The 26,261-nt window shown below is 41.1% G+C and overlaps 1 protein-coding gene across 1 annotated transcript; it reads left to right on the plus strand.

The window, feature by feature from the left end:
* Window positions 1-3,767: 3,767 nt before the first annotated feature.
* On the plus strand, window positions 3,768-25,173 carry LOC110194427 (E3 ubiquitin-protein ligase TRIM11-like). The gene is made up of 6 exons (XM_020966779.2): window positions 3,768-4,651; window positions 7,974-8,069; window positions 8,312-8,542; window positions 12,637-12,659; window positions 12,772-12,872; window positions 19,175-25,173. Exons 1-6 carry the CDS (start codon window positions 4,244-4,246, stop codon window positions 19,717-19,719), a joined length of 1,404 nt encoding a protein of 467 aa, XP_020822438.1. The 5' UTR covers window positions 3,768-4,243; the 3' UTR covers window positions 19,720-25,173.
* Window positions 25,174-26,261: the final 1,088 nt, after the last annotated feature.

Genomic DNA, 26,261 nt, shown 5'->3' on the forward strand with positions numbered 1-26,261 from the left:
ACTGGACCAACTCAACTCCATCATTGGTCTACTAATGTGCCTATTTTATTTTAGCTACTCCAATATTTGCCTCTTTTCTCCAGATTGCCTTCACAAATCATTGCCCTTTCTCTCTTCCTATCTGCCTGTTGCCTAAAAACACATCCAAGATCCCACTATCCTGAAAAACATCTCACCAGGTCTTATATTCCCTCAAACTATTGTCCTATATTTATCTCTACTCTATTTCTCCACCTAACTCCTAAAATAAAAGCTGTTTACACTCTTTGCCTCAGTTTCTTAACCTTTCATTTTTCAGAACTTTGCAGTCTGATTTCTGACTTCAAAACTCGTATGAAAACTACTCTGTACTAAATTATTAATGATCGATTAATTGCTGGATCTGATTCTATTCATACTTCTTGACCTTTCTATAGCATCTGACACTGGTAAATACCTTCTCCCCCTGGATAATCCTTTTTCTCTGGGATTACACTTTCTCACTTGGCAACTGCATCAATCTCCATGGATTTAGTTATTTCTATGTAAATAACTTCCAGATATAGGTATGCATGTATATGCATATCCATACATGCACACACACATCCCTACCCAGACTGTAAACTGTTATTTTCTATTGGCTCTCATACGAGTCTTGTTTTCCCTAACCAGTGAATAAACCTTTTCATGAAAAAGGAGGAGGAGGAGGAGGAAGATAATGATAAGAACTGAGGAGAAGGAGGTTGAGGAGGAGGAGGAGGAAAACTCTGGAAGTCAGGGACTGGTTTATTTTTGTTTCTTATCCTCAGCACTTACCATAGTGGTGCCTGGCACATAATAAGGCTGGCTGTTTGACTAACCCTAACAGCGCTCCCAGAAACCTGTTTCACTGCGGAGTCTAGGGGTTCAACATCTCCACAATCTTGGAAATCAATCCTAGAAATTTATTAAATGATGACTGTCATTTGGATAGTTTGGATACATCATCTGGAAGGCAGCTAGGGGCTCTACAAGGCAGAGACGAGGAGGGAGAGCATTCCAGGCATGGGGGACAACTTTTGCCTGGGCAGAGATGGGAGAATTCATGTCTTGTATGGGGGAAAGTAGGGCAGCTAGATCGACAGTGAACAGAGTGCTGGACCTAGAGTCAGGAAGACAGGAGTTCAAGTCTGACCTTTGACACAGGCTAGCTGTGTGACCCTGGGCAAGTCACTTAACCCTGCTTGCCTCCGTTTCCTCATCTGTAAAATGGGCTGGAGAAGGAAATGGCAAACCGCTCCAGGATCTTTACCCAAAAAAAATTTAAAAAAAAACCCTAAATGGAGTCAGGAAGAGTCAGACACAATTGAAATGACTGAACAACAAATGGGGGATAACAAGCAGGCCAATTTCACTGGACCACAGAGAACAAGAGATGGAGCAACGTTTGGTAAACCTGGAAAAGTACCCAGGGGCCAGATAGGATAGGATTTTAAATGCCAATCAGAGGACTTCTAGTCTAACTCAAAGGTAATGGAGAGCTATTTAAGTTTCTTGAATGGAGGAGAGGAGAGACAGGGGCAGGTTTGTGCTTTAATATTATTACTTTGGTAGCTGTGTAAAAGATGAATTGGAGAGTCTGGGATGAAGAATAATGAGTTGAGTACATATTAAATTTGAGAAATCTATAGGATATCCAGGTGGAGCTGTCCGGGAGACAGTTGGTGATATAGGACAAAAGCTGAAGAAAGGAGGGCTGAAGGATTTGGGAGTCATCTGCATAGAGATAATAGCTGAATCTGTGACCAAAATTTATCAGAGAATCTGTGACGAAATTACTGCTGCCAATCATCACATCGACTACTCAGAGATAAGAACACAGGCTGCATTGAACTCTTACCAATCATTCAACCAATCCTGAGCAACCTCTTATAGAATGTGATTACACAAGCAAGATGAGTCCAATAGAATTTTAATGAGAGCAGAAGGGGAAGGTAAGGGTTTACAAATCAGGAAACAGATAACAGAAGGGGAAGATATTCATGTCTGTATCAGGAAGGACAGGGAACCAGTTGGTCAAAATTGGAGCTGTATTTTACTTCTCAATCTTGATTTTTTAGCAAACTTCAGCATGACACATAGCCAAAATGGTATCAGGAAGTTCAAGATAGAGTCTGAGGCAACGTTTTTCTTAGCACAGTGGAGGCAAGAAGCCTGAGCCAGAAATTCTCTTGTCACACATCTAAGAGTGAAATCACCAAGAACAAGACTGAGTAGAGAGGAAAGAGGAAAGGAAGGGAATAAGTTTTTTTAAGTGCCTAATATGTGACAGGTATTATGACGCTGTTGTTTTCCTCCATTTTTTGAAGTAGACTAATGATATCACAGGGTGATATTCCTCTTGAATTGGATATAAGTGAGGCAGAGTTGTCAGCCTCACTCTCTTTTCCAGAGTTATCAAAAGTACAGTGGCAGGATAAAAGTCAAGACGACTGGTGATGGCCTGGAATGCAGTGGATGATTTTGGCATCTTCCATTGTCTAACCAAGCTCTAAGTTTCAGCCACCTCAAGGGCCTTTGGAACAAATTGTTCTCATCCACCCATTCTGCCAGAGGAAGTCTTCACATGCTTGGGGTAGATGTCTCCCTAACTCACCAAGGGGTTCAAGACCTGTTGTTTACCCTCAACCTGCTTTAGGCCATCTGCTGAAATGGTTTACTGGAATGTGGCTGCTATGCATGCTACAGCTTCTTGGAGCCACAGGTGAGATTTGAGTGACAGGAGGACACCAAAAGTGGATAAGTAGCCCTAAAAAGAGCTCACGTCTCCCTAGTTTCAGGCACAGCACTCTATTCAATGCACCACCTAGCTGCCTCTTAAGAGGAGACAGCTTGGGTCAGGATTGACATGCAAGAGGATTGACACATAATAATAACAATAATAATAATGATGATGATGACGATGCACATCTATATAGCACTTTCTAGGTGCCAGGCACTGTTCTAAGAACTTTACGGTAAATAAATTTATTTGAGCCTCACAGCAACCGTGAGAAAGATATTATTAGCACCTTCACTTTACAGATGAGGAAAGTGAGGCAAACAGGTTAAGTATGTTGCCCAGAGTTACACAGCTAAGTGTCCTAGCTATGCACTGCACTTTATCTTCCCCTTCTGTTGTCTGTTTCCTTATTTGCAAACCCTTACCTTCCCCTTCTGCTCTCACTAAAATTCCACTGGACTCACTCCACTTATGTAATCCCATTCTATATAAGGTTGCTGAATCTGATACTCAGGGTTGGATGAATGATTGGTAAGAGTTCAATGAAGCCTGTGCTTTTATTTCTTAGTAGTTCACTGATGATTGGCAGCAGTACCTCTGTCACAGATTCCCTGATAATTTCAGTCCTAGGCTGAATTTGAACTCATAACCTCCTGACTTCCGGGCCCTGTGTCCCATCCACTGAGCTACCTAGCTGCTACAAGGATACATTCACAATGGAGAAGTGTCGGGAAAACCCAGGCTGGTGAGATGTCCGGTAGGAGGCGGTGGCCCACGGTGATTACTTTCACGCCCCCTAAAGCCATCGGAGAAGAAGCCAATCGTCTCAAACTGCCTCACGCGAAGACCCGAACCTTTCGCCTGGGACGGTTCCCAAGACATCGTGACGACACTGACGTAGGCCGCAGAGCATTTTCCAATCCAAAAGGAGCCATCCGCGCACCGACATCACGTGACAGGAACCGGCCAATCCGGAAAGAAGCGGGTTGTTCCAAACAAGTCTCCCTCCTTCCTGCTTCCGCCTCCTGCTCAGTTTCCTGCCCCGCTTCTCTCCGCGGCCGCTTGGGCTCCCGTCCCGGCACCTTCGCGTGCCCGCCCCCTCGCTTGGGATGGTAGCGGACTCGGGGCTCCGGGAGCAGCTTCCCAGCAGCTGAAGCCTGCCCATCCGATCCGGTGGTCGAAGTGCTTGGCAGACCGCCTCCCCCCGCCCCCGGCTGTCACCACCCAATCCCGGGCCGAGATTACCCAAGCGCGGGGAGCTTGGACCGGTCGAGCCTTCCCAAGGCCGGCGGCTTGTCCTCCGCGCTTCTCCCGGGGCTCGCTCGGCGGCCTTTCCAGGGGCGGGCGCTGGGATGGGCCGCTTCCTGCGCTTACCCAGACGGTCGCTTTAGGGAGGCTGGGGACTCTCAACCTGCTTTTGCCGGGTTATCAAAGCGTCCGAGGGACGGACGGACGGACGGACGGAGCGACCGACCCTCCCTCTTCCTTCCCTGGGCAGTAGCCATGGCGGCCCCCGATCTGTCTGCGAACCTCCAGGAGGAAGCCACCTGCGCCATCTGCTTGGACTACTTCACGGACCCCGTGATGACCGACTGCGGCCACAACTTCTGCCGGGAGTGCATCAGCCGCTGCTGGGGACAGGCCGAGGGCCCGTTCCCGTGCCCGGAGTGCAGAGAGATGTCCCCACAGAGGAACCTGCGGCCGAACAGGCCGCTGGCCAAGATGGCCGAGATGGCCCGGCAGCTGCACCCGCCGTCGCCCGTGCCCCAGGGCTCGTGCGCGAAGCACCGGGAGCCGCTGAAGCTCTTCTGCGAGGAGGACCAGGCGCTGCTGTGCCTCGTGTGCGAGCGCTCCCGGGACCACTGGACCCACCGGGTGTGCCCCGTGGAGGACGCCGCTGAGGACTACAAGGTGAGGCGACGCCCGGGGCCGGGGCACCCGGGAAACTGCAGCCGGAAAGAGGAGGTGACCCTAACAAAGTAAATGGCCGAGCCAGGCCCCGCACCCGAAGCGAAGGGCCAGGGCTCCGGAGCAGCCCTTCAACCAGTCCGGCATTGAAAGGGGGAAGGAACCCTGGGGCGCCACTCCAGTTTTTTTTTCTTTTTTGGGGGTGAAGTAGTCGGGGTTAAGTGACCTGTCCAGGGTCACACAGCTAGTGTCAAGTGTCTGAGGTCGGATTTGAAGTGCTCTATCCACCTCACCACCTAGCTACCCCTCACGGCACAGATTTTAAAGAGTCCAGACCTCTGGGTCTGGGGCGCTGCATGAAAGAACAACGAATAAAACTTAGTTTTGCAGCTCCTTTCTAAGAGTACTTTGAGGAGAGTTCATCATACTCTAATTTCAAGGGCCAGGCGATGTACTATGCCAGTTTTCTGAAGAGCACCGCCTGGCTAAGTATAGAGAGATTCCTCCCACCTAGCCGCCCCATCTACTTCCTTCTTATCCACCTAAAAAATGTCAGGCCTTGGTAATTCTAAAAAACCTTGAACCTTAACCTGTTGTCCCATCTTTTTTATTTATTTATATGCAACTTTTGGAGAAAGTAGTCTATGCATTTCCTCACTGGTAATCTGGTTTTTGTTCCCTGCCACTGTTATTTAAGATGGGGGGTGGGGTGGGGAGGACACAAGTATTTATTTAGTTCCTTCTATCTGCCAGGCCTTGTGCTAATCGATTTACAAATGCCTCACAATTCTGAGGTAGGTGCTGTTATTATCCCCGTTTTACAGTTGAGGAAACTGAGTCAAATGGGTTAAGTGACTTGCCCAAGATCACACAGCTGTTAAGTTTCTTCAGGCCTGACCTCTATGCAGAATTTATACTTTCTTTCTGAATGTAAGCCCCTTGAGGGCAGAGAATATTTTGGTTTTTTGACTGTTTCCCATGGGCCTACCACAGTGATTTACTTTGTCTCAACCCATCATGTCACGGTTCTCTCTACTGTCTCTTGTATCTATTTTCCCGTACCAATCTCATTTACTTAAAGAATCATCGGTCACCTCCTATTGCTCCCAAATGCAACTTATAAAAATTTCTTACCTGGATTATAGTTACTATCCAGTTGACTCATTACCATCTCAAAGGAAGTATCTCCAAACCTAAGCATTTTCATAAAAACATTTTCTTCTGGTGTTACTTTCTGCCAGTACATGTTCAAAATAGGTATTTGTTTTGGTTGATGATAATGTATAAAGTCAAATATCAGTTCTGCTTGGTATTTAAAGTTGGTGGAAAATATTAATACTTTATTTTAGGCACAGTCTACTGGAAACAGCTTTTATTCATTTAACATTATTCAAAATCCTAACATATCTAGCTTAGAGAGAGAAATATTTTCCCAATTGACAGAGAAATACCTCAGTTGACTGTGACCCTCCTCCACGTCTTCAAACATCTCTCTCTTCCAAGACAACTTGAAGTAATTTAGTAATCTTGAACAACACAAGAAGATATCACAATATGATAAAAAGTTTTTCAGGGTCAGCATTCTAGAACAGTTAGTTAGTCACTTGATTTTTCAGAAACTCTTCCTGAGAAGCAGAACTACTCATTCTTCTTTGACTCCTTAAGGGCATTTCCATCCCTTCGCTTTCCTGACTCCTAGGCTGGTCATTGGTGATCACAGTAGTAAACAAAGGGACCTCTTTCCTCTAATCAGTATCCTCATACCTTCAGGAAAGAAAGAGGGGGATACTGCTTAGATTGGCCCTAGTACTCTTCATTTCAGGGGATGGGGAACAGTGATCTCAACTAGAAAAAAAGTACTTTTTTTTGTTTCTATCCTTATTTCAATTTTGTTCTTCCCCCTTTTTTTTTCTGAGTCTGGAAAGGATTTTTGGACTAGAGAAGTATTTTGATTTTTGAATGAAAAAAGGACATTTTTAGATGTTTTCTGCAAAACTTTTCAAACTTGGCCCCAGTCTACTTTTTCAACCTTACTATTCATGACTCCTCTTCACACACACTAAAATCCAGCCAAACTGATTCAAACATAAACGTCATTTCCTGTTTCTATAATTTTATACTCCTTCCTCTTAGAATCTATAGTTGTCTTCACGGGCCACTTCAAGTGCCATTGTCTGCATGACCCTCCCCTTTCCCTTCACATTTCCTAATTTTGCTAATACTATATGTACATGTTACCCTGCCATCCATAGTAGAATTATAAATTTCTTGAGGGCAGGAGGCTATTTCTCTTTTGTCTTTGCATCAGCACCTAGCACAGTCAATTAGCATTTCTTACATGCCTACTTTGTATGTGTTGGACACTGTGATTCAATGGTTGAATTGTGAGAGAGAAAGACTCCATTTAGCAAGTCTTATGTTCTCTTTTTGGAATACTCTTCCTGTCATTTATTCTGTTCAGTCATTTATTGGCTACCTATTGCCTTCCAAGGAAAATCAAAACTTTGCTTGATTAATCAAGCATTTTATCATGTGCCTTCTATATGCCAAGCACTGTTCTAATATCTAGGGTTACAGAGACAAAAAAAAATCAGACAATCTCCACTCTCAAGGAGTATTCATTGGAGAAATGGAGAAAAATTCAAATGGTGAGAAAAATGCAAAAGATGTGTGCCCATAAATAGCTTATATTGTAATAACACATAGAGGAGTGGAAACCAGGGAGGAACACTTTGGTTCTGGAAGTTACAGGGATGGCATGTGGGACCATTGAGGAAGAGATTGTTATACCCCTTCCGGGAACCATGGCAGAGATGATTATATTTGCATAACTATAAAACCAAACTCCAGAGAAGGTTAGAGGAAATAACTGGGAAGAGAATGTAAAATGAAGCATGACTGAGCCTATCTGAAATCGTGGGTTAGGTGAGGTAGTCATCAATCAGCAAGGGATGAGAGAGTTAAAGGAAGGAGATTAACACGTTGAGTACAAAAGAAATAAAAAGTAGTTAGGGAGAGTATTAACATTGGGATATTAGTGAAAAAGTACCATGTAGAAGGTACTGCTTGAGCTGTGTCTTGAAGAGAAGAATTTTGTGTGTAGAGGGAGAGCATCCTGGCATGAAACAGAGGGGTCATTGTGCATGGAACATAGAAGTCCAGTAAACAGATACCAGGTTAAGAAATTGGACCTTAAACTACAGGGTGGTGGGCATATAGAAATTATAAAAGAAATCAAAAACTGAATGAATTTTCCGTAAGGAATGGGGAAAGATTGGGTGCTCCTGTACTGCTGAGGGGTTAATCAGTCTCATCTCTCCTCTAGGGAAAGTTGGAGAAATCACTGGAGCACCTGAGGAAGCAAATGGGGGAAGCTCTACAGTTTCAGACTCAGGGAGAGGAGACCTGCATTATTTGGCAGGCAAGTGACTGGAGCTGCAATGGGATCTTTCCTGTTACCTTGTTGTGAGTGACTGGAGGGGAAGAGGGAATGAGAGATGTTGAGAGTAGCCAGACTGGCCAGGGAACGCCCAGGCACAAGTCCAGGAGTGTGGGTCTTTGAGGCACTAGCTTAAGTAGGAAGAACAAATGCAACTAAGTGGGAATAAACAGGGAAAGAGGCGACGTAGGTCAGAGCTTTCTTCTCCCCTTCTTGATCTACAGAAAATGGTAGAGAGCCAGAAACAGAATGTTATCGCCGAGTTTGATAAGCTTCGACAGTTCCTGGCTGAGGAGGAGCAGAGACTCCTGCAGAAGCTGGAGGAGGAAGAGAGGGAGACTCTGCCTAGGCTCAGGGAGAACAAGGCTAAGCTGATTCAGCAGAGCCATTCCTTGGAAGAGCTGATCACAGAGCTAGAGGAGAGATGCCAACGGTCTGCCTTGGGCTTGTTGCAGGTGAGTCTTAGTTCCTTTAATTTTAGAGGCACAGAGGTAAGAGATGGAAGAGGGCCTAAGTTAGATGGATTGTTGGTCTCCTGTAGTTAGAACAAGTAGCTTTATTTAGTTCCCTCTTTTGGACAACTGTTCTTTTTTCCCTTTCTCTTCTCCACCTATCAACAACCCTATTTGGCACTGCTTATTATTTTGATTGGGATTTGTACCAGAGACCTGTGAGAAGTCGGGGTGGGGAAGGAAGAGACATGGAAGAAAGGCTGAATGAAGAATATGAGATCTGGGGAATGGAGTTCAAGTAGTTTAGCCAGAAGAGGAGGCTGAGAAAAGGGAAAAGAAATTATAGTTACTGAGCCCTCTCCTGTATACACATCAAATTCTTTAGATATCTAGTTCCTCACACATGATAAGTACTTAATAAGTGTTTGTTGAATTGAGTTGAATTTGTTACTCAGCCCCAGTTCCTCAAAAAAGGGATTCCCCAATGCTAAGAAGGTAAAGGTGTATAGAAGAGGAAATCTCTATATTATTCCAGTTTTTGTGTATTCTCTTCTTCCTACCCTGATGTCTCATTACATAATATGGAGGTGACTGGCTAAATCTGGCCTGTATAGACTGTTTAGAAGTTGTCATTTGAGAATTAGCCCTAGAAGGTGAGGGCGTAAGAGAAATGAGAAAGTCCTTCCTACCTATCTTCCTCAGGAAGTATTCTGAACTGGATGTGTCAGGGGACTCCATTATATTAGAAAATGTAAAAAGATAGTTCGAGTCTCTTCCTTTCTTGCCCTGCCTGGGGATTATTAGTTCCTAGGAGGTCCACTAGATCAGTGATCTCATTGATGTGGGAACTCTTTCCAAAGGTACAGATCACACCCCAACCCTACCTTATCTTGTGTAACTCCTGTCCGTGTCCTTCATAAACTTTTTTCCACAAAGAATAACCTTAATGTGTTGGGGGGGGGGGAGCTCCTCTAGAAAGGCACTAATGAACACAAGAGCTGTCTATTGGTTTGGTGTCATTCATGCTACATGACCAGCCCAGCTCCTTTTCCAGGAATAAATTTCTGATGACTTTCTTCTCTTCTGTGTACCTCTTCATTGAAAATATTTTATGGTGTCTTCACTCCCATTATGTGCCTCACCATTGCCCTTCAGGTGCAACTTTAATTCTCCTGAAGCTGTAGTGACATATAGCATCACTAGAAGAATTTTGAAGACAGACATTTAATAACATGGATATTTGCTTCAGAGAAATGCTTGGAGTTATTGAAAACACAGCTCAACTTCCCAAAGGCAATCCAGTCAATAAATCAGCAAGTATTTTTTAAATGCCTGCTATGTGTCAGGAATTGTTTGAGGCTATGGGGATACTAAGACAAAAATGAAACAGTCTCTACCCTGAAGCGTTTTGTGTGTGTGTGTGTGTGTGTGTACATACAAAATAAATACAAGGTACTTTGTGGAGGGTTCTGTCCTGTACTTTTCTTCTTTTTTTCCCTTTGTACTCCTTCACTTGATCTCATTAACTCTTATGGATTTAATTACCATCTCTATGCTAATGATTCTGAAATCTACCTATCCTGTCTCAGTCTCTCTGCTGACCTCCAATTTTCCATCTTCACCTGCCTTTCAGACATCTCAAACCGGACGTCCAGTAGACATTGTAAACTCAACATGTCCAAGTAGAATTCATTGTCTTTTCCCCTACACTCTGCCCTTTATCCCTTCTGTGACTTTCCCTGTTACTGTAGGAGGGGAAAACCACCCTCCCAGTCCCTCAGGCTCAAAACCTAAGCATCATCCTGACTCTTCACTACTTCTTTCACTCCCTGTATCCTATCTGTTGCTAAGGCCTATACATTTCTTTTTTGCAATATTTCTCTAATAAACCCCTTTCTCTCCTCTGACCCTGTTATCACTCTGGTGCAGATCCTCCTTACCTCATGCCTGGACTGTTGAAATAACCTAATGGTGGGTGTGCCTATCCCAGGTCTCTCCATTCTAATCCATACTTCATTCAGCCAGTAAATTGATTTTCCTAAAATCTGACCGTGTTACCCTCCCTCCCACTCAGTAAACTCCAGTGACTTCCCATTGCCTCTAAGATCAAATATAAAATCCCCTGGCTTTTTAAGCCCTTTTTAGCCTAACCCCCTCATACCTTTCCAGTCTTTTACAACCTAGATTCAGTGACACTCTCCTCCTTGCTGTTCCACTAGCAAGATACTCCATCTCTCAGCTCTGGAATTTTCTCTGGCTGTGCCCCTTCTCATCTCTACCTACTGGCCTCTCTGGCTTCCTTCAAGATCCAACTAAAATCCTGTCTTCTATAGGAAGCCTTTCTCAACCCCTCTTAATTCTAGTGCCTCCCCTCTCTTAATTATTTCCTATTTATCTTGCACATAGCTTGTTTATACATGTTTGTTTGCTTATTGTTTCCTCCATTAAGTCATGAGCTCCTTGAGGGCAGGGACTGTCTTTTGCCTTTTTTGTATCCCTAACACTTAGCACAGTGCCTGGCACATAATAGGTGCTTACAATATGTTAATTAACTCGCTGGAGGAGAGAAGAAATTGTACTAGCAGCTTATGGTTAGGGGGTTGAGATTTATAAAGGTTTCGTATAGATATTGGTGCTTGATTGGAGTTTTAAAAGAATTTTAAGAATTGGAAGTGAGGGAGGGAGTTCATTCCAAGCATAGTGGTCTGTTTTGCAAAGGCATAGACAGAAGACAGAATGTTATATGTGAGGCACATCAAAAAGGCCTGTTTGGCTAGAGTGCAGGAAAGAAAGAGTATGTAATAATGCCGAAAGGGTAGGTTGGAGCCAGGTTATGAAGGACTTTAAATGGCAAACAGGAGTTCATATTTGATCCTCAAGGCAATAGGGAGCTCCTGGAGTATTTTTGTGTAGGGGAATAACATGACCTACTTTTTAGAGTGAAATCCATTTGTCAGCATTTTAGAGAATGGAAGAGGGGAGAGAGAGCCACATTTGACTCAAAGATATAAATTATGGGGCTCTTGGAATATTCCAGGTGAGATGTGAAAATGGGCCAAAGTAGGGTTCTGGCCAAGTGAGTAGAGAGATAAGGGGACAGATAAAGGAGATGTAAAGGGAGGTGTGACAAGATTTGGCAGCTGATTGGGTATGTAGAGTTGAGGGAGAAAGAAGAGTGGAGGTTAATGCCAAGGTTGCAAATTTGAGTGATTGAGAAAAGGTAGTGTCCTTGATAGAAACACAAAGAAGTTCCATAGAAGGCAGGGTTTTTAGGGAAAGATAAAAAGTACTCTTTTGCAGATATTGAGTGTCTCTGGGAGATTTTGTTTATAGTATCCAATAGGCTAGACTTAAAGATCTAGGGCTAGATTTATAGATCTGGGACTCCCCTTCATAGGGATAACAGTTAAATCCATGGGTGTTGATCAGATCATCAAGTGAGAAAGTATCTAGAGAGAAGAAAAGAGGGCCTAGGATAGAAACTTGGGACACACCACAGTTAGGAGGCATAATATGATCTAGCAAAGGAAACTAAGAAGGAACAGACAGTAGGAGGGGAATCAGTAGAGAGCAGTGTCATGAAAACCAGAAAGGAGAGAGTAAGCAGGAGGGGATTGACATTGCCAAATGCTTTAGAAAGGTCTAGAAGAATAAGGATTGAAATAAGATCATCAGATTTGATAGCTAAAAAATTAATGGTAACTTTGGACAGAACAGTTTCAGTTGGGTGATAAGGTCAGAAATCAGATTGCAACAAGTTGGGGAGTGTCTTAGAGAGGAATATTAGAGACATTTCACTCCTGCCTGCTCTTCCAGTTCTGGGTCTGTCAAACTCATATGAAAGTGGAGGTGGGTGGGGAGGCAGGAGAGGCACTTTTGGAGATAGGGCCTTTAAAAAGTCCAGCCCACCAAGATGAAAAAGAGATTCACCCCAAATAATTAGAGGAATTTTTAAAAATAGCTGTTGGCTTTTTGCTGTTCTTGTATCTCTAAGGAATTAGATTATAGGCAAAGGTAATTGGCCCCTGATGGACTAGTGAGAATAGTAGGAGTTCCTTTCCTCCCTGCTCACTATTGACTTTCTTTTCTTCACACAGGATGTCAGAGAAGTACTGCATAGGTATGTGTTGGTTTTGCTTCTGTTAGAAGGGTGGGTGGGTGGGGGGGAGGAAGGGGGGGAGAATGCTTGAATGCTCATTGGCTGAGCCAGGTGGGACCTGTGCTCACCCTAGGAGTCAGGATGTGAAGTTGGAGCTGCCAGAGGTCGTTTCCATGGAGCTGAGGACTGTATGCAGGGTTCCTGGGCTGGTAGAGATGCTGAGGAGATTCAGAGGTAAGCGGGACCCTGAATTAACCAGATGTTTTTAGGCCTATTAACCTACTTGAACCTGTAAACACACACATTTCCTTGAACCTAACAGAAGTATGTAGAAAGAAGTGACTGATTTCCATTAGTCTCAGGCTTATTGCCTGATTTCTTTCTGGTCTGTTTATCCTCTTACTTATACTGGGTCCATATAGAACATCCTCTGGGCATGAGTACAAATTCATCTGCTGGGCTACCAGTCAAAAAGTGTAGGCAGGTGACTCACCCCTTCAGTTTTGTACATCTTTAATTCAGCAGATATTTTAAGCCCCTGCTTTGTGGGTATTATGCTAGGCACTGGGGTGGGCAGAATACAGAGAAGCATATGACAGCATATAATCCTCCCTATGGAGCTTATAGTTTAGGAGGGAAGAGAAGACATATACACACTGTATAGGCTTTCACATGAAAGTCTAGTGAATGTTAGGGCAAGGGTGGGAAAGATCACTTGTTTCTTGTTTTTCCATAAGCCTGGAAACTTGCTCATGTCCATGTGCTGAATTTCTACCCATCTTTTAAAGCCCAACTCTCCAATACCACTATTCTATAGAGGCCTTTCCTGATCTTTCAAGTCAGTGATGACCTCTCTACCTTCAGAGTTCACAAAGTACTTGTGTTGTACCCTTCTAATACACTTTTGTGTTATTTTTGTATTATCATTTATATACATCGTATTCTTCTCCTAGACTATAAGTTTAATAACGGCGGGAGCTGTGTCTTAGCCAAACTTTATATATCAATACCTAGCACAATAATAGGTACACAGTAGTACATTCTTAACTAATTTTACTTTAATAGGGGCAAATATGTTTAATCTTTACCCCACACTGCCATTTCTAGTTGGACAGATCTGGAGGGAATGCTTTGGGGAAGAATTGGCTTTCATTTTGGGTCTTGTGGATGGGTAGATATTGAGTTGGTGAGGAAGCCAATTTTAGGTGGAGGCAGCAAGGTGGGCAAGGGTGCACAGAGTTAAGACACTTTAGGCCATATTTTGGATGCAAATATAGCATGAAAGCGAGTAGTGAAAGATGAGTCAATCAGTGAGCAGTTATGAGCAATTTCTACATGTCAGACACTGTGCTAATAAGCATTGGGATACAAACACAAGGAGACAACTCCTATCCTCAAGAAGTTTACATTCTAATAGAAGACAACATAGAGTTGTGGCCGTGGAAGGGAATTTTATTCAGGACAGTCACAGGATGGTGGGTTGATATATAGAACAGTCAATTGATATGCCCTTTCTAGAAATTCTATAGATTTGGTTACTGTGTTCTCAGAACATGAATAGTAAAGGGCAAAAAAGGGAATTAGGTACCCTATGGCAGGTGGATGGTGGAGTGGTGTAGATGGTTAGGCATATGGGATGTGAAAGTGAAGCATTGTTTGAATTCTTGGGTCATCTAGATATGATCAGCTAAGTGACACTTAGTTTGAAATCACTCAAAACAAAAGTTTAGTAATAATGAGGTTTTTGGACAAGGTAATGACTTGATTCTGAGCTATACTTTAGGAAGAGTAATCTAGCAGTAGGGTGATTGCCTGTAGGAAGAAAGGCTGTTGTTAGGAGGTTAATTGTAGTTAAGTTGTGGCTTTTTATCTTGACCCCTAACATGAGCAGAAGACCCAAACTAGAGTGATGGCAGTGATAGAAAGGAGAGAAGGGGCAGGGAGTAGGTTTGGGGGGAAGATTATAAGGTCAATTTTGGATGTGTTGAATTTCATTTGTTGGTGGAAATGTTCAAGAGAGAGTTAGAAATGATGTGATGATCAAACTCAGGAAAGAGATTGGTAGTCATCAATATAGATGTGATATTTGAAGCAATCAGAATGGTGGAGATAACAAGCAAAAGGGGGGAAAACAGATTAAGAATAGAATAATGGGAAATTCCATCATTTAATGTTTAAGAAAATGAGTTAGTGAAAGAGAGACACGTGGGTCAGAGAAAAGGACTCTTAAGAGTATAGGGTCTTGGGAACCCAGGATGGAGATAAGTAAAAAGATGGAGAAGGTCAGCAGTGTCAAATGAAGCAGAGTAGATGAGAAAATAGCCATTGGATTTGGGAATTGGGAGGTCAAGGAGTTTGAGAGAAAGGAGTGGTGACAGAAACAATATTAAAATTGCTTGAGGAATAAATCTGTGGGGAGGAAGTAGAGAAAATAAGAGTGGATTATTCCTAAGAAGTTAGGTACTAAGTTGCAAATGGGAGAGAAAGAAAATGAAGGTAAGAGTAGTAAGATGGAGGATTTTTATTTTAGACTATAGAGATGGAAGATTTAAGGGAAAAATGGGATCAATGGTACCAAAGAACATGGGAAGGAATGTAATTGAGAGGTTATAAAGATTGTAGCATCTAGGAAAAGATTCTGAGGACACAAGGGGAGAATTAACCTTGAAAAAGAGAAGATTCACTTCTTTCTCTGAGTCAGGAGGAAAGAATGAGATGAGAGTACAGAGAAATTTTTAAGAGGAACATTGAGAAGTTTACATCTGATGACATCTTTTCTGCACTCGATTAGAGGAAATTGCAGAGAGCAGAAGGAGGAAGGATGGAGGGAACAACAGGCACAAGCCAAGGATACAGCTCTGAAGCAGATGTTTGGGAAGAAAGAAGTGATAGTGGCAAGAGTTGGTTGATGTATGTTAGATGGAAGGAGAGAAGCATGCTGAGTCAGATGCCATGATCCATTCCCTTCTTTAGGGATCTGTTTGATCATATAACTAGGAGAAAATGAGAGCAAGATAGATTGACCAATAACTGAGGAAGAAAGTAAGGGACAGAACTAGCTTAAAATTATCTAGAGGCAAGTACAGGATGGGGATAATCCGAGATTCTGAAGACACCCGCTGTGCATCTCCAGCCCTACAGTGTTCCCTTGGTTTATGTACCTTTTAGTCATCCTAGTTCTTTGTGGTTTCTCCCCCTGCAGTGGATAACTCCAAAGCCATTTTTCAGTAACATCTTACACCCAGCAGAGGGGTCTACAGTAAATAAAGCATTGAGGAAATGGAAGACGTTACCCCATGAGGAAACAGTAAAAAAAAAAATTGAATTATTTAACTTGGGGGGAAAATGGCTTCAGAGGCTTATTTTTCTTGGATATGTGATTTTATCAGTGTGGGCATTCCTTCCAACAGTGTAAATTATAATCACTCTACAACTTAATCTTTTTTTTTTATCAGTTGCAGTGGCTAAAAAGTCACTTAATTGCTAGTATTACATACTTTCTCGTACTTGAATATTATTGAACTGTTTAATAATTTCTGGGTTATATGTGAAATTATAGGTGTGGATTCATTTGAACTCTAAAATTATGTTTCTCTAATCACTGTGAATGTCTAGTAGTTAAGTACCTAGTTCAGTGTCCCCCTCCACCTCAACTGATTCTCTTAGAGACTGAATTAACTATATCACTGCTTGTCCCCTCAGTAACAACTGATCTCCAAGTTCATTAAGCTTCTCAATTCTTTTTGTGTATAGCTTTTGTGGTAGAGCAATGGTACATTGATTTTGTGAGCACAGGAGACTTCTTAATTTTATGTAATCAAACCCATTTTATCTTCTGTGAACTTCTTTATCCCTTGTTCAGTCGTGATCCATATGTTCCAAAGGTAATCCCTTGTTTTTCTAATTTTTTAAAAAAGTTTTTTTAAGGTAACACGTATTTTGTATTAATCTGTCCCCCATTTATGCCACCCCCATAGAGAAATTAGGAAAAAAAAACCAAACAGAAATCTTTCAATGCATATCTGTATAAAATTCCTACATAGGCTATGTCTGCAAATGCATTTATCTTTCTTAATTTAAGGTCATCACTACTTTCTCAGTAAGTGAATGGTGTGTTTCATCTTCATTCTTTTGGAGTCTAAGTTTATTGTTGCATCGATGAGAGTTATCTTGTGATGTTTTAATTGTATAAGTTGTTTTCCTAGTACTTTTCATTTTGCTTTGTATCGGTTCATAGCGGTCTTCCCAGTTTTCACAAAAATTGTCCTTTTTATAATTTCTTACATTCACCTACAGTTTGTTTAGCTATTCTACATTAAGATAGCCCCTACTTTTCCAATTCTTAGATAGCATGAAAAAACTGCAATAAATATTTTTGTACATATGGGTGCTTTTCTTCTTTCTTTGATTTCTTGGGCTCTAGGTATAGCACTGATATAACTGAGTCAAAAGGCATACACAGTTTCATAATTTTCTGGGTATAGTACCAAATTGTTTTCTGGAATGGCTGGAATGGACTTTACAGCTTCACCAACAGTGTATGAGTACACCTGTTTTCCCACATCTGGACATTTGTCATTTTCTTCTTTTGTCATCTTTGCTAGTTATATGTGTCAACTGGGTCTAGGTACAAATTCATTATATTTTCATTCAGAACCTTAATGATGCATGGCAATACTTTTATTCTTCCCTAATTGACCTTTCTGTGACATTTCTCACATTCTAAACTTTTGCTTCCCAAACTCCTTGCAGCATTCCTCCTACCTCCTTCTCCTCTACTCTACACCTCAAAAGCTTTCTACATTGTTCCCTATTTTACCCTTTGTTCCTGTCTATAATATATGGAAGAAGGGGCCATTCTATAAATTTAGAGCTAGAATGGACCTTAGAAGTTATTTAGTCCAACTCCCTCTTTTTACAGATGTGGAAATGAGGCCCAGAGAGGTTAAGAAGCTTGCTTAGGGGCACACAGGTAGTAAGTAGTAGAACTAATATTGAATACAAGTCTTCTGATTTCAAAGCGAGCATGCCTTCTATTAGGCCACACTACTTTTTGGTTTTCTTGCCTTTCATTTACTTGAGGATCATCCCCTCTCCCCCTCTAATCTTCATTCTCTTTCCATGAGCTCCTTGCCCTTTCTACACAAAAATCTGTATCTCTCTTCTCCCCCATCCTTAAAAAGCCTTCGATTGACCCTGACTTCAGATCCATCATTCAACTGAAACTGCTGTCTCTGAGGTTAATAACAGTCTCTTAGCTTCTAAATCCCCTGGCCTTCTGTTTCACAGTGAGTTGAGGAACAGCAAATGTGAATTTTGCATAGTCAGTAGTCAAACATTTAAGCGCCTACTATATGCTAGGCACTGTGCCAGGTGCTGGGGATACAAATGCAAAAAGAGAAAGACAGTCTCTGCCCTTAAGGACCTTACAATCTAATTGGGGAATATAAAACACAAAAGAAAGCCGAACTCAGTGAGAGAAGCCCCCATGCCCGAGCTAGACAACCTCCTTAAATGATGGTTTGAAGTTCATGCCTCTACCCTCCAATCAGAGGGGCAGTGATGAGGTGGCATACCAAGGCCAATGAGATCTTACAGGTTGAGAAGTCCCAAGATCTTGCAGTCAGATAAGAAATTTTGTTATGACAATGTTGGTTAGTTTTTGCTTAACTGTTTTTCTCCCAAGGAAGGATTCAGGGTTGGAGGGCTATGTCAGGAAATAACTGTGGTTTTAAAAACAACAATAATCGAGAGCCTTAAAATTAACCTTAAAAAAAAATCTTTCAGTGGCTTTAGGATAAAGTAAAAATCTCAGTCCAACATTTAAAGCCTTCCACAAACTATGTTGTACTCATTTTTCAGACTTACTCTGTACTTACCTCTCTTTCTTCTTGTTTGTGCTTCAGCCACAAAGCAAGAAATCTAATGGCTTTTTCTGGAACTCTATATTTTAATGACTGTCTCATGTGAATTTACTCCCTCAACATCTCCAAAATCCCAAGATTCCTTCAAGGCTCAATTCAGGTACTACCATATGCTTGAAGCCTTTCCTGATTCCTTGGTTGTTACTGTTTCCTTTTTCATCAGTTTTTCTTGTATTTATTTATCTGTGTAGATAGTAAGCACCATAAGGGCAGAAACTAGTTCATTTTTGTCTTTTTATCTTCAGTGCCTAACACAGTGCCTTCTCTATATGTCGCTTTAATAAATTTTTGTCTAATTGTATTTTGAGGAGATAATGTGGAAGGACCAACATGATGCCCCATAAGACTTGAGTTTGAGTCTTAGTTCTACCTATAAATGGGTATCATAATATCTGTCTTCCCCTTATAAAATGAAGATTATTATACCTGCACATTTCCTACTTCATAGGGTTGTTATGAGGAAGGAGCATTATAATACTAACATCATTATTATTATCTTTTGATGCCCAATAAAAGCAGAATATTGCTGAGTTGAATTCACTTAGAACCTAACTCATTTTAGCTATTCTTATGTTCTAAGACCTCAGAATGGCTCTTGGCTTCTCTCTACAGGAGATGTGACTCTGGATCCAGATACAGCAAATCCTGAATTGGTCCTCTCTGAAGACAGGAGAAGTGTGAGAAGGGGGGATGTACGGCAAGCATTGCCTGACAGCCAGGAGAGATTTGATCCTGGTCCATGTGTGCTTGGTCGTGAAAGCTTCACTTCTGGGAGACACTATTGGGAGGTGGAGGTTGGGGAGAGGGTTAATTGGGCTCTGGGAGTTTGTAAAGAAAATGTGAACAGAAAGGAGACAGGGGAATTGTCTGCTGGCAATGGATTCTGGATCCTGGTGTTCTTTGGAAACTATTACTATTCTCCTGACCAGACCTTTATTCCACTTAGAGAGGCTCCCCGGCGAGTGGGGATTTTTCTGGATCATGAGGCTGGACATATCTCATTTTATAGTGTAACTGATGGATCCCTCTTATTCATGTTCTCCCAGATAACCTTCTCTGGGACACTCAGACCCCTGTTTTCCCCCATATCCTGTAGCCCAATCCCTATGACCATCTGCCGGGTAATAGGAGGAGCTGAGGAATCTTTTACCTCCTGATGATTTCTCTGACATTTTGGCTCAACTCATCTTTTGTGATCAGGAAGTCTTAAGTTGCCTAGGTATCTTACGGTCCCAGGGTTAGTCCTTTCCATTTGTCTCAGCAATTAATTCAAAAGGATGTGGAGATTATAAAGAAAGAGATCCTTTTTATTTTAAGCTCATGAATATGGACTTTATACCACTGAGATAAATAGTTTGGTGCCAAAACATTAAGCCTTCCAAATTTGTATGCACCCTATCCAAACCATTGGTTTTCCCCAAATGGTGTGAGGGAAAGATTTTTGAGCTGAGTCATGCAATCAGGATTCTAATCCTCACTTTTCTTCTACAAGGTAGCTGTTTGACCCTGGGAAAAATCATTCCATCTCTGGATTTCGTGATGAAACTTAGACCAGATAATGTCTGAAGTCCTCACTGTCTTTGTAATGTTCTCATTTTCGCACCAAATGTCAAAAATGATCTTCAGATGCAGAAAAATCTTTAAGGTTTTAGTATGAGCATCAGTGTGATTGGGGCCTGGGCTACTGAAATGTCTTTTGGGCCTACTGCTGCTATAAGAATGCTGGGTGTCCTTGATTTTTACCAAACCAGACCTGCCTGTGGAGAAAAGCCAAGGCACCTAAGCTGTATACAGACATAAACTTTGGAGACCAGATGTCAGCTGCTCCAGACCCAGCTTTGACATAAAATGAGTTATCTCTCCTGGCAAGTCACTTAACATCCCTGGTACTTAGTTTCCTCATATATAATAGAAGCATTAGATTATTTCAAAGGGTACTTTGTGCTTTAGAAGTCATTCATCCCAAATCAAGATAGGATATAAAGCCAAAAGAGTCTTCAGTAGAGATAATAGCTACGTAAATGGCTATTATCTTTTTGTCTAAATACTATATAAAAGACATTTATATGGAGAATATTTATATAGTGGCTATTATGTGCCAGGCACTGTACTAAGCACTTTATAGTTATTATCTCATTTGATTCTCCCAACAGTCTTGTGATGTAGATATTATCTTCATTTTACAGTTGAGGAAACTGAGGCAGCTAATAAGGCTGGATTTGAACTTAGGTATTCAGACTTTTGGCCCAGCACCCCATCCACTATGCCACCTCCTTGCTTTACCTGCCTTATTGCATTTGTTTCTCAACCCTGTGAAGCAGGTAGTGTAAAAATGATTCTATCTCAGACTTGCTTGAGGTGTCAAGCTAGTTAATGCCAGAGCTGGCACTTAACCAAGGTTATCTGAATAAAAACACAGTGTTCTTTTGACTCCACCATGTCTAAAGACACAGACTCTTCAATTTAGGAAGGTATGTTAAGATAGAAGTTACCCAAATTATACATAGGTTGAACATAGACTTGGTCACCAAACTCTGGCATATCATAGAAGGGACATTCTTTGAAGTGCTTATTTGTGCATTAAAGTATCTGAGGCTGGATTTGACATCAGATCTTTCTCACTCTAGGCCTGGTGCTGAAAGGAAATTGTCATTGTACCACCCAGCTGCCCACTCTAAGAGGTAGAACAGACTAAAAATAAAAATACACATGAGAAAACAGTATTTCAATAAGTAGGTAGAACCCAGATAGGTTGCAAAGGGCAACTAGGTTATTTAGGACACATTGCTAAATTCTGAGGTTGACATCAAGAATTGGCCTTTGCCAAACCTTGAATCATCAGTAATAATTCTAGGTTGGATGGACTATGGGTCTAACACAGGACGGATCATAAGATCACAAATTGAGAGCTGCAAGGGAACTTATAGGTCATTTAGTTCAGTTTCCTCATTTTACAAACAGGGCAACTGAGACTTGGGCATTAAGTTACATGCCCAGCGGGAACAAGTGGTAAAACAGGTATGTGAACCAAAACCTTTGACCAGAAATCTAGGATTTTACACTGTCCCACACATTTTTAGAACTTGAAACAGTCATTCAGTTCACCTAGGGTAGGCAATTGCCATGCATATGAAATTGATCTGAACCTGTGATCTTTTGTGATATCTATTGTAAAGCTATGGCAAAGATGGTGATGAATATGTGATGGGATATACACGGGACCTGTTTTCTAGGGAACCAGTTTCAAGTCCCAGTTATGCAACTAATTGAGTGATCTTGGACAGGTCATTTCACTTCTCTGGCCTCAGTTTCCTCAATTCTAAAATGAGAGAATTGAACTCATCAGTATTTATTTATTCAGTTTGTGCCATGGACTGGTAAAATACCTAATTCTCTATTGCAGGTTCAAAATCATGTGAGTGTACAACATGTATTTCAAGGTTCTGAGGCAGGTTAGAATGATTTATTCATTGTGGTTCCTCGGTTGAACTTCTGTAGTTAAAAAAAAAGTTTGCACAACTCCTTAAAAAGTATAATTGGCCAAATAGAAAATAAAGTACAGAAGCTAACTGAGGAACCATAAAATCTTAAAAGTTAGAATTGGACAAGTGGAAGCTAATGATTCTATGAGACATCAAGAATCAAACAAATTCAAGAGAATGAAAAAAGTAGAAGAAAATGTAAAATACTTCATGGGAAGAGCAACTGATTTGCAAAATAGATCTAGGAGAGACAATGTCAGAATCATTGGACTACCTGGAAGCCATAATCAAAAAGGACCTGAACAGCATCTTTCAGGAAGTTATCAAGGAAAACTGCCCTGATGTCCTGCAGCCAGAGGGTAAAATAGGCATTGAAAGAATGTACTAGGGGCAGCTAGTTGGTGCAGTGCAGAGCACTGGCTCTGGATTCAGGAGGACCTGAGTTCAAATTTGGCCTCAGACACAATACTCACTAACTGACCCTGGGCAAGTCACTTAACCAAACTTAAAAAAAAAATCTAATCATCTCAGAAAAGAGATCCCAAAATAAAAACTCCAAGTAACATTATAGCCAAATTTCAGAACAATTAAGTCAAGGAAAAAATACTGTATAAGTGGCCAGGAAAAAAAAATTCAAAATATCAGGGCACCACAATCAGGATTACTAGGACTTTGCTGCAATATTAAAAGATTGGAGGTCATGGAACATGATATTCCGAAAGGCAAAGGAACTAGGACTATAACCAAGAATCACCTACGAATCCAAATTAAACATAATACATCAAGGGAGAAAATGGTCATGCAATGAAATAGAAGGATTCTGAGCTATCATAAGAAGACCAGACTTAAACCAAAAATTTGATCTCTAAGACCCAAGAGAAGCATAAACAAGTAAGAGAAGAAAACAGGATTCAATAGAGCTGAATTGTTTACATCCCTACATGGGAAGATGATACTTGTAATTCTAAGAAGTATATCGCTAATAGTACAGCTAGAAGGAATATGCATAGAGGGAACAGACATAAGGTGAATTTGTGGGAATGGCAAAAAATTAAGGGATCAGAAAGGAGTATGCTGGGTGTGCAGAAGGCAGGGAGAGGTGGAATGGGGCAAATTCACATGAAGAGGTGTGAAAGACCTGTTACGGTGGAGAGAAAGTTGGGAGGGTGGGCGATAGGCATCGTTTGACCCTTAGTCTCGCCAGTATTGGCTCAAAGAGGGAAGAATAATCAGTTGAATATAGAAAACTATCTTACCTGATAGGAAAGTAGGAGGGGAAGAGATTAAGTGAAGACTAGAGGAGGGGGACTGGCAGAAGGGAAGGCAAATCCGGGGAGGTAGTAGAAGCAAAACAGTGGTGGGAGAGAGAGTGAAAGGAGAGGACAAACAGGAGGAAAAATGAAATGGAGGGAAATACACAGTAATCATAACTGAATGTGAATGGGATGAACTCTCCCATAAAATGCAATTGGGGGAGCAAAAACCAGAATCTTAAAATGTTTACAAGAAACGTGAATGAAGCAAAGAGACACGCAGAGTTAAAGGTAAGGGGCTGGAGCATAATCTGTTATGCTTCAGCTGAAGTAAAAGTAAATAGAGACCTAATTAAAGAGATAAGGAAGGAAACTACATCTTCATTGGACAATGAAGTAATATTAATACTAAACATGCACGAAGTGGTATAGCATCCAAATTCTTAAAGGAGAAATGAGAATCAAAGGTATAAATGTAAAGTAGATAATTTTGATTATATTAAAATAAAAACTTTTGTATAAACAAAACCAATGCAACCAAGGAGGAAGGAAAGAAATCTGGGAAGCTATATAGCAAGTGTCTCTGACAAAGGCCTCATTCCTCAAATTTATAAGACTACGAGCCATTCCCCAATTGATAAATGGTAAAAAGGAAATGAACAGGCAGTTTTCGGATGAAATCAAAGCCATCTGTAGTCATACAAAGAAGGGCTCTAAATCACTTTTGATTAGAGAAAACAACTCTTGAGGTACCACTTCATGCCTATCAGATTGGCTAATATGACAAAAGGAAAATGATAAATGTTGGAGAGAATGTAGGAAAATTGGGACACTAATTCACTTTTGGTGGAGTTGTGAACTGATCCAACCACTCTGGAGAGTAATTTGGAACTATGCCCAAAGGGCTGTAAAACTGCATACCCCTTAATCCACCAATACCACTACTAGGTCTATATCCCAAAGAGATCATAAAAAAGAGGAAAGGACCTACGTGTTTAAAGATATCTATAGCAGCCCATTTCATGGTGGCAAAAAAAAAAATGGAAATTGAGGGGGATGCCTATCAATTGGGATGGCTGAACAAACAATGGAATACTACTGTGCAATAAGAAATGAACAGGTACATTTCAGAAAAAACCTGGAAAATCTTGTATAAACTGATGCAAAGTGAAATGAGCAGAACCAGGACAACATTGTACACAGTATCAGCAACTTTGTGTGATGATCAAGTATGAATGACTCAGCTCTTAGCAGCGCAATGATTCAACTACAAATGACTCATGAAGAAAAATGTCCACATCCAGATAAAGAACTGATGGACTCTGAATGGAGATCAAAGCATATTTTCACTTTATTTTTTTTTCTTTTCTATTTCACAGCTGTGGCTAATATGTAAACATTAGTGCTTTAGTATTAGTAAATATGTTTTATGTGATAGCACATGTATAACATCAAATTGCCTACCATTTTCAGAAAAGGGGAGGGGAGAGGGAGAAAAATGTGGAACTCAGAATCTTGTAGAAGTGAATGCTAAAAATTGTCTTGACATGTAATTGGGAAAAATGCTATTAAAGAATAGAAGAAAAAGGAAAAAATAGTTTACAGCTGGTATGATGATGAATTTCTTGAAACTTAACTGGATAGGTCCTTGTTTAGTAGACAGAGTCTATGACCAGGCCAGCACCTAAATCCTTTCCACAACTTGTACTGTACAGGGACAACTTTTAAGAGCCCAGATTCACTTTCACATGATAAGTCATTACAGCAGGACTTCAGTGGTGGGTGGGTTATATATGTATTAAATTATTTAATAAAGCAATAAGTATATTAAATTCTTCAATAAAGTAAATCTTTTAAATTTGTCATTAGCTACAAACCGTTTCTAAATGCCAATGTGTAGCATGTACTTTTTAAAAAAAATTAATTTATTTTGATTTATCAACAATCACTTCCGTGTGCTTTTGAGTTTAAAATTTTTCTCCCCCTTCCTCCCCACCACCTTTCCCAAGATGGCACACAATCTGATATAGGCTATACATATACATTCCTATTAAACATTTTCACATTAGTGATGTTGTAAGTAAACATTAGAACCAATAGAAGGAACCATCAGAAAGAGGAAACAAAACTCAACAGAAGAGAAAAAAAAATAGCGATTCAAATTCCATGGTTCTTTCTTTGGATGTGGATAGCATTTTCTATCACGAGGCCGTTGGAGATGTCTTCAATCCTTGTATTGCTGGGAAGGTTAAGTTTATCAGTATTAGTCATTGCACAATGTGGCTGTTGTGTACAATGTTTTCTTGGTTCTGCTCACTTCACTCAGTGTCAGACCATACAAGTCTTTCCAGGTTTTTCTGAAGTCAGCCTGTTCATCATTTCTTATAGCAGCATACTATTCCATTACATTCATATACCATAACTTGCTCAGCCATTCCCCAAATGATGGGCATCCTCTCAATTTCCAATTCTTTGCCACCACAAAAAGAGCTGCTATGAATATTTTTGTACATGTGGGTCCTTTTCCCATTTGTATGATCTCTTTGGGATCTAGCCCTAGAAGAAGCACGTACTTTTTAGGTCATGCAGAAACATGCACTCCTGGTATTCTAAACATGAGACCCTTCAGCAGCAAACAGTGCTAGAGGGATTAAATCATCATTAACATACTTCCTGGGAGAATAACTGATAAAAGGAATATACTATTAAATGCAGGTTCTCATCTCCTTCGCTTTTGATGAGCATAAGTGAACTTTGTAAAGGTATTTGCAGTTCATCTGTTGCAGGGGATAGGAGTGGTAAATAACTGCAAAGAACTTGGAGCCTTCCAAGTAAATAGGCTTTAGTGCTCTGACTTTAACCCAAAGGTTGGTACAGTTTTGGTGAAATTATGAATTGGCATAGCCATTCTAGAAAGTATTTTGGAACTATGCCTCAAAACACTAAGCCTTTTGACCCAGAAAT

Source organism: Phascolarctos cinereus, unplaced genomic scaffold (assembly GCF_003287225.1).
Source record: "Phascolarctos cinereus isolate Bilbo 61053 unplaced genomic scaffold, phaCin_HiC Scaffold_5;HRSCAF=322, whole genome shotgun sequence".
Lineage (NCBI taxonomy): Eukaryota > Metazoa > Chordata > Mammalia > Diprotodontia > Phascolarctidae > Phascolarctos > Phascolarctos cinereus.

Coding starts and splice junctions, on each gene's coding strand:
- LOC110194427 (XM_020966779.2), top strand. CDS start 4,244: ATGGCGGCCCCCGATCTGTCTGCGAACCTCCAGGAGGAAGCCACCTGC. Junction 4,652..7,973: donor ACGCCGCTGAGGACTACAAG/GTGAGGCGACGC, acceptor TCTCTCCTCTAG/GGAAAGTTGGAGAAATCACT. Junction 8,070..8,311: donor AGACCTGCATTATTTGGCAG/GCAAGTGACTGG, acceptor CTTGATCTACAG/AAAATGGTAGAGAGCCAGAA.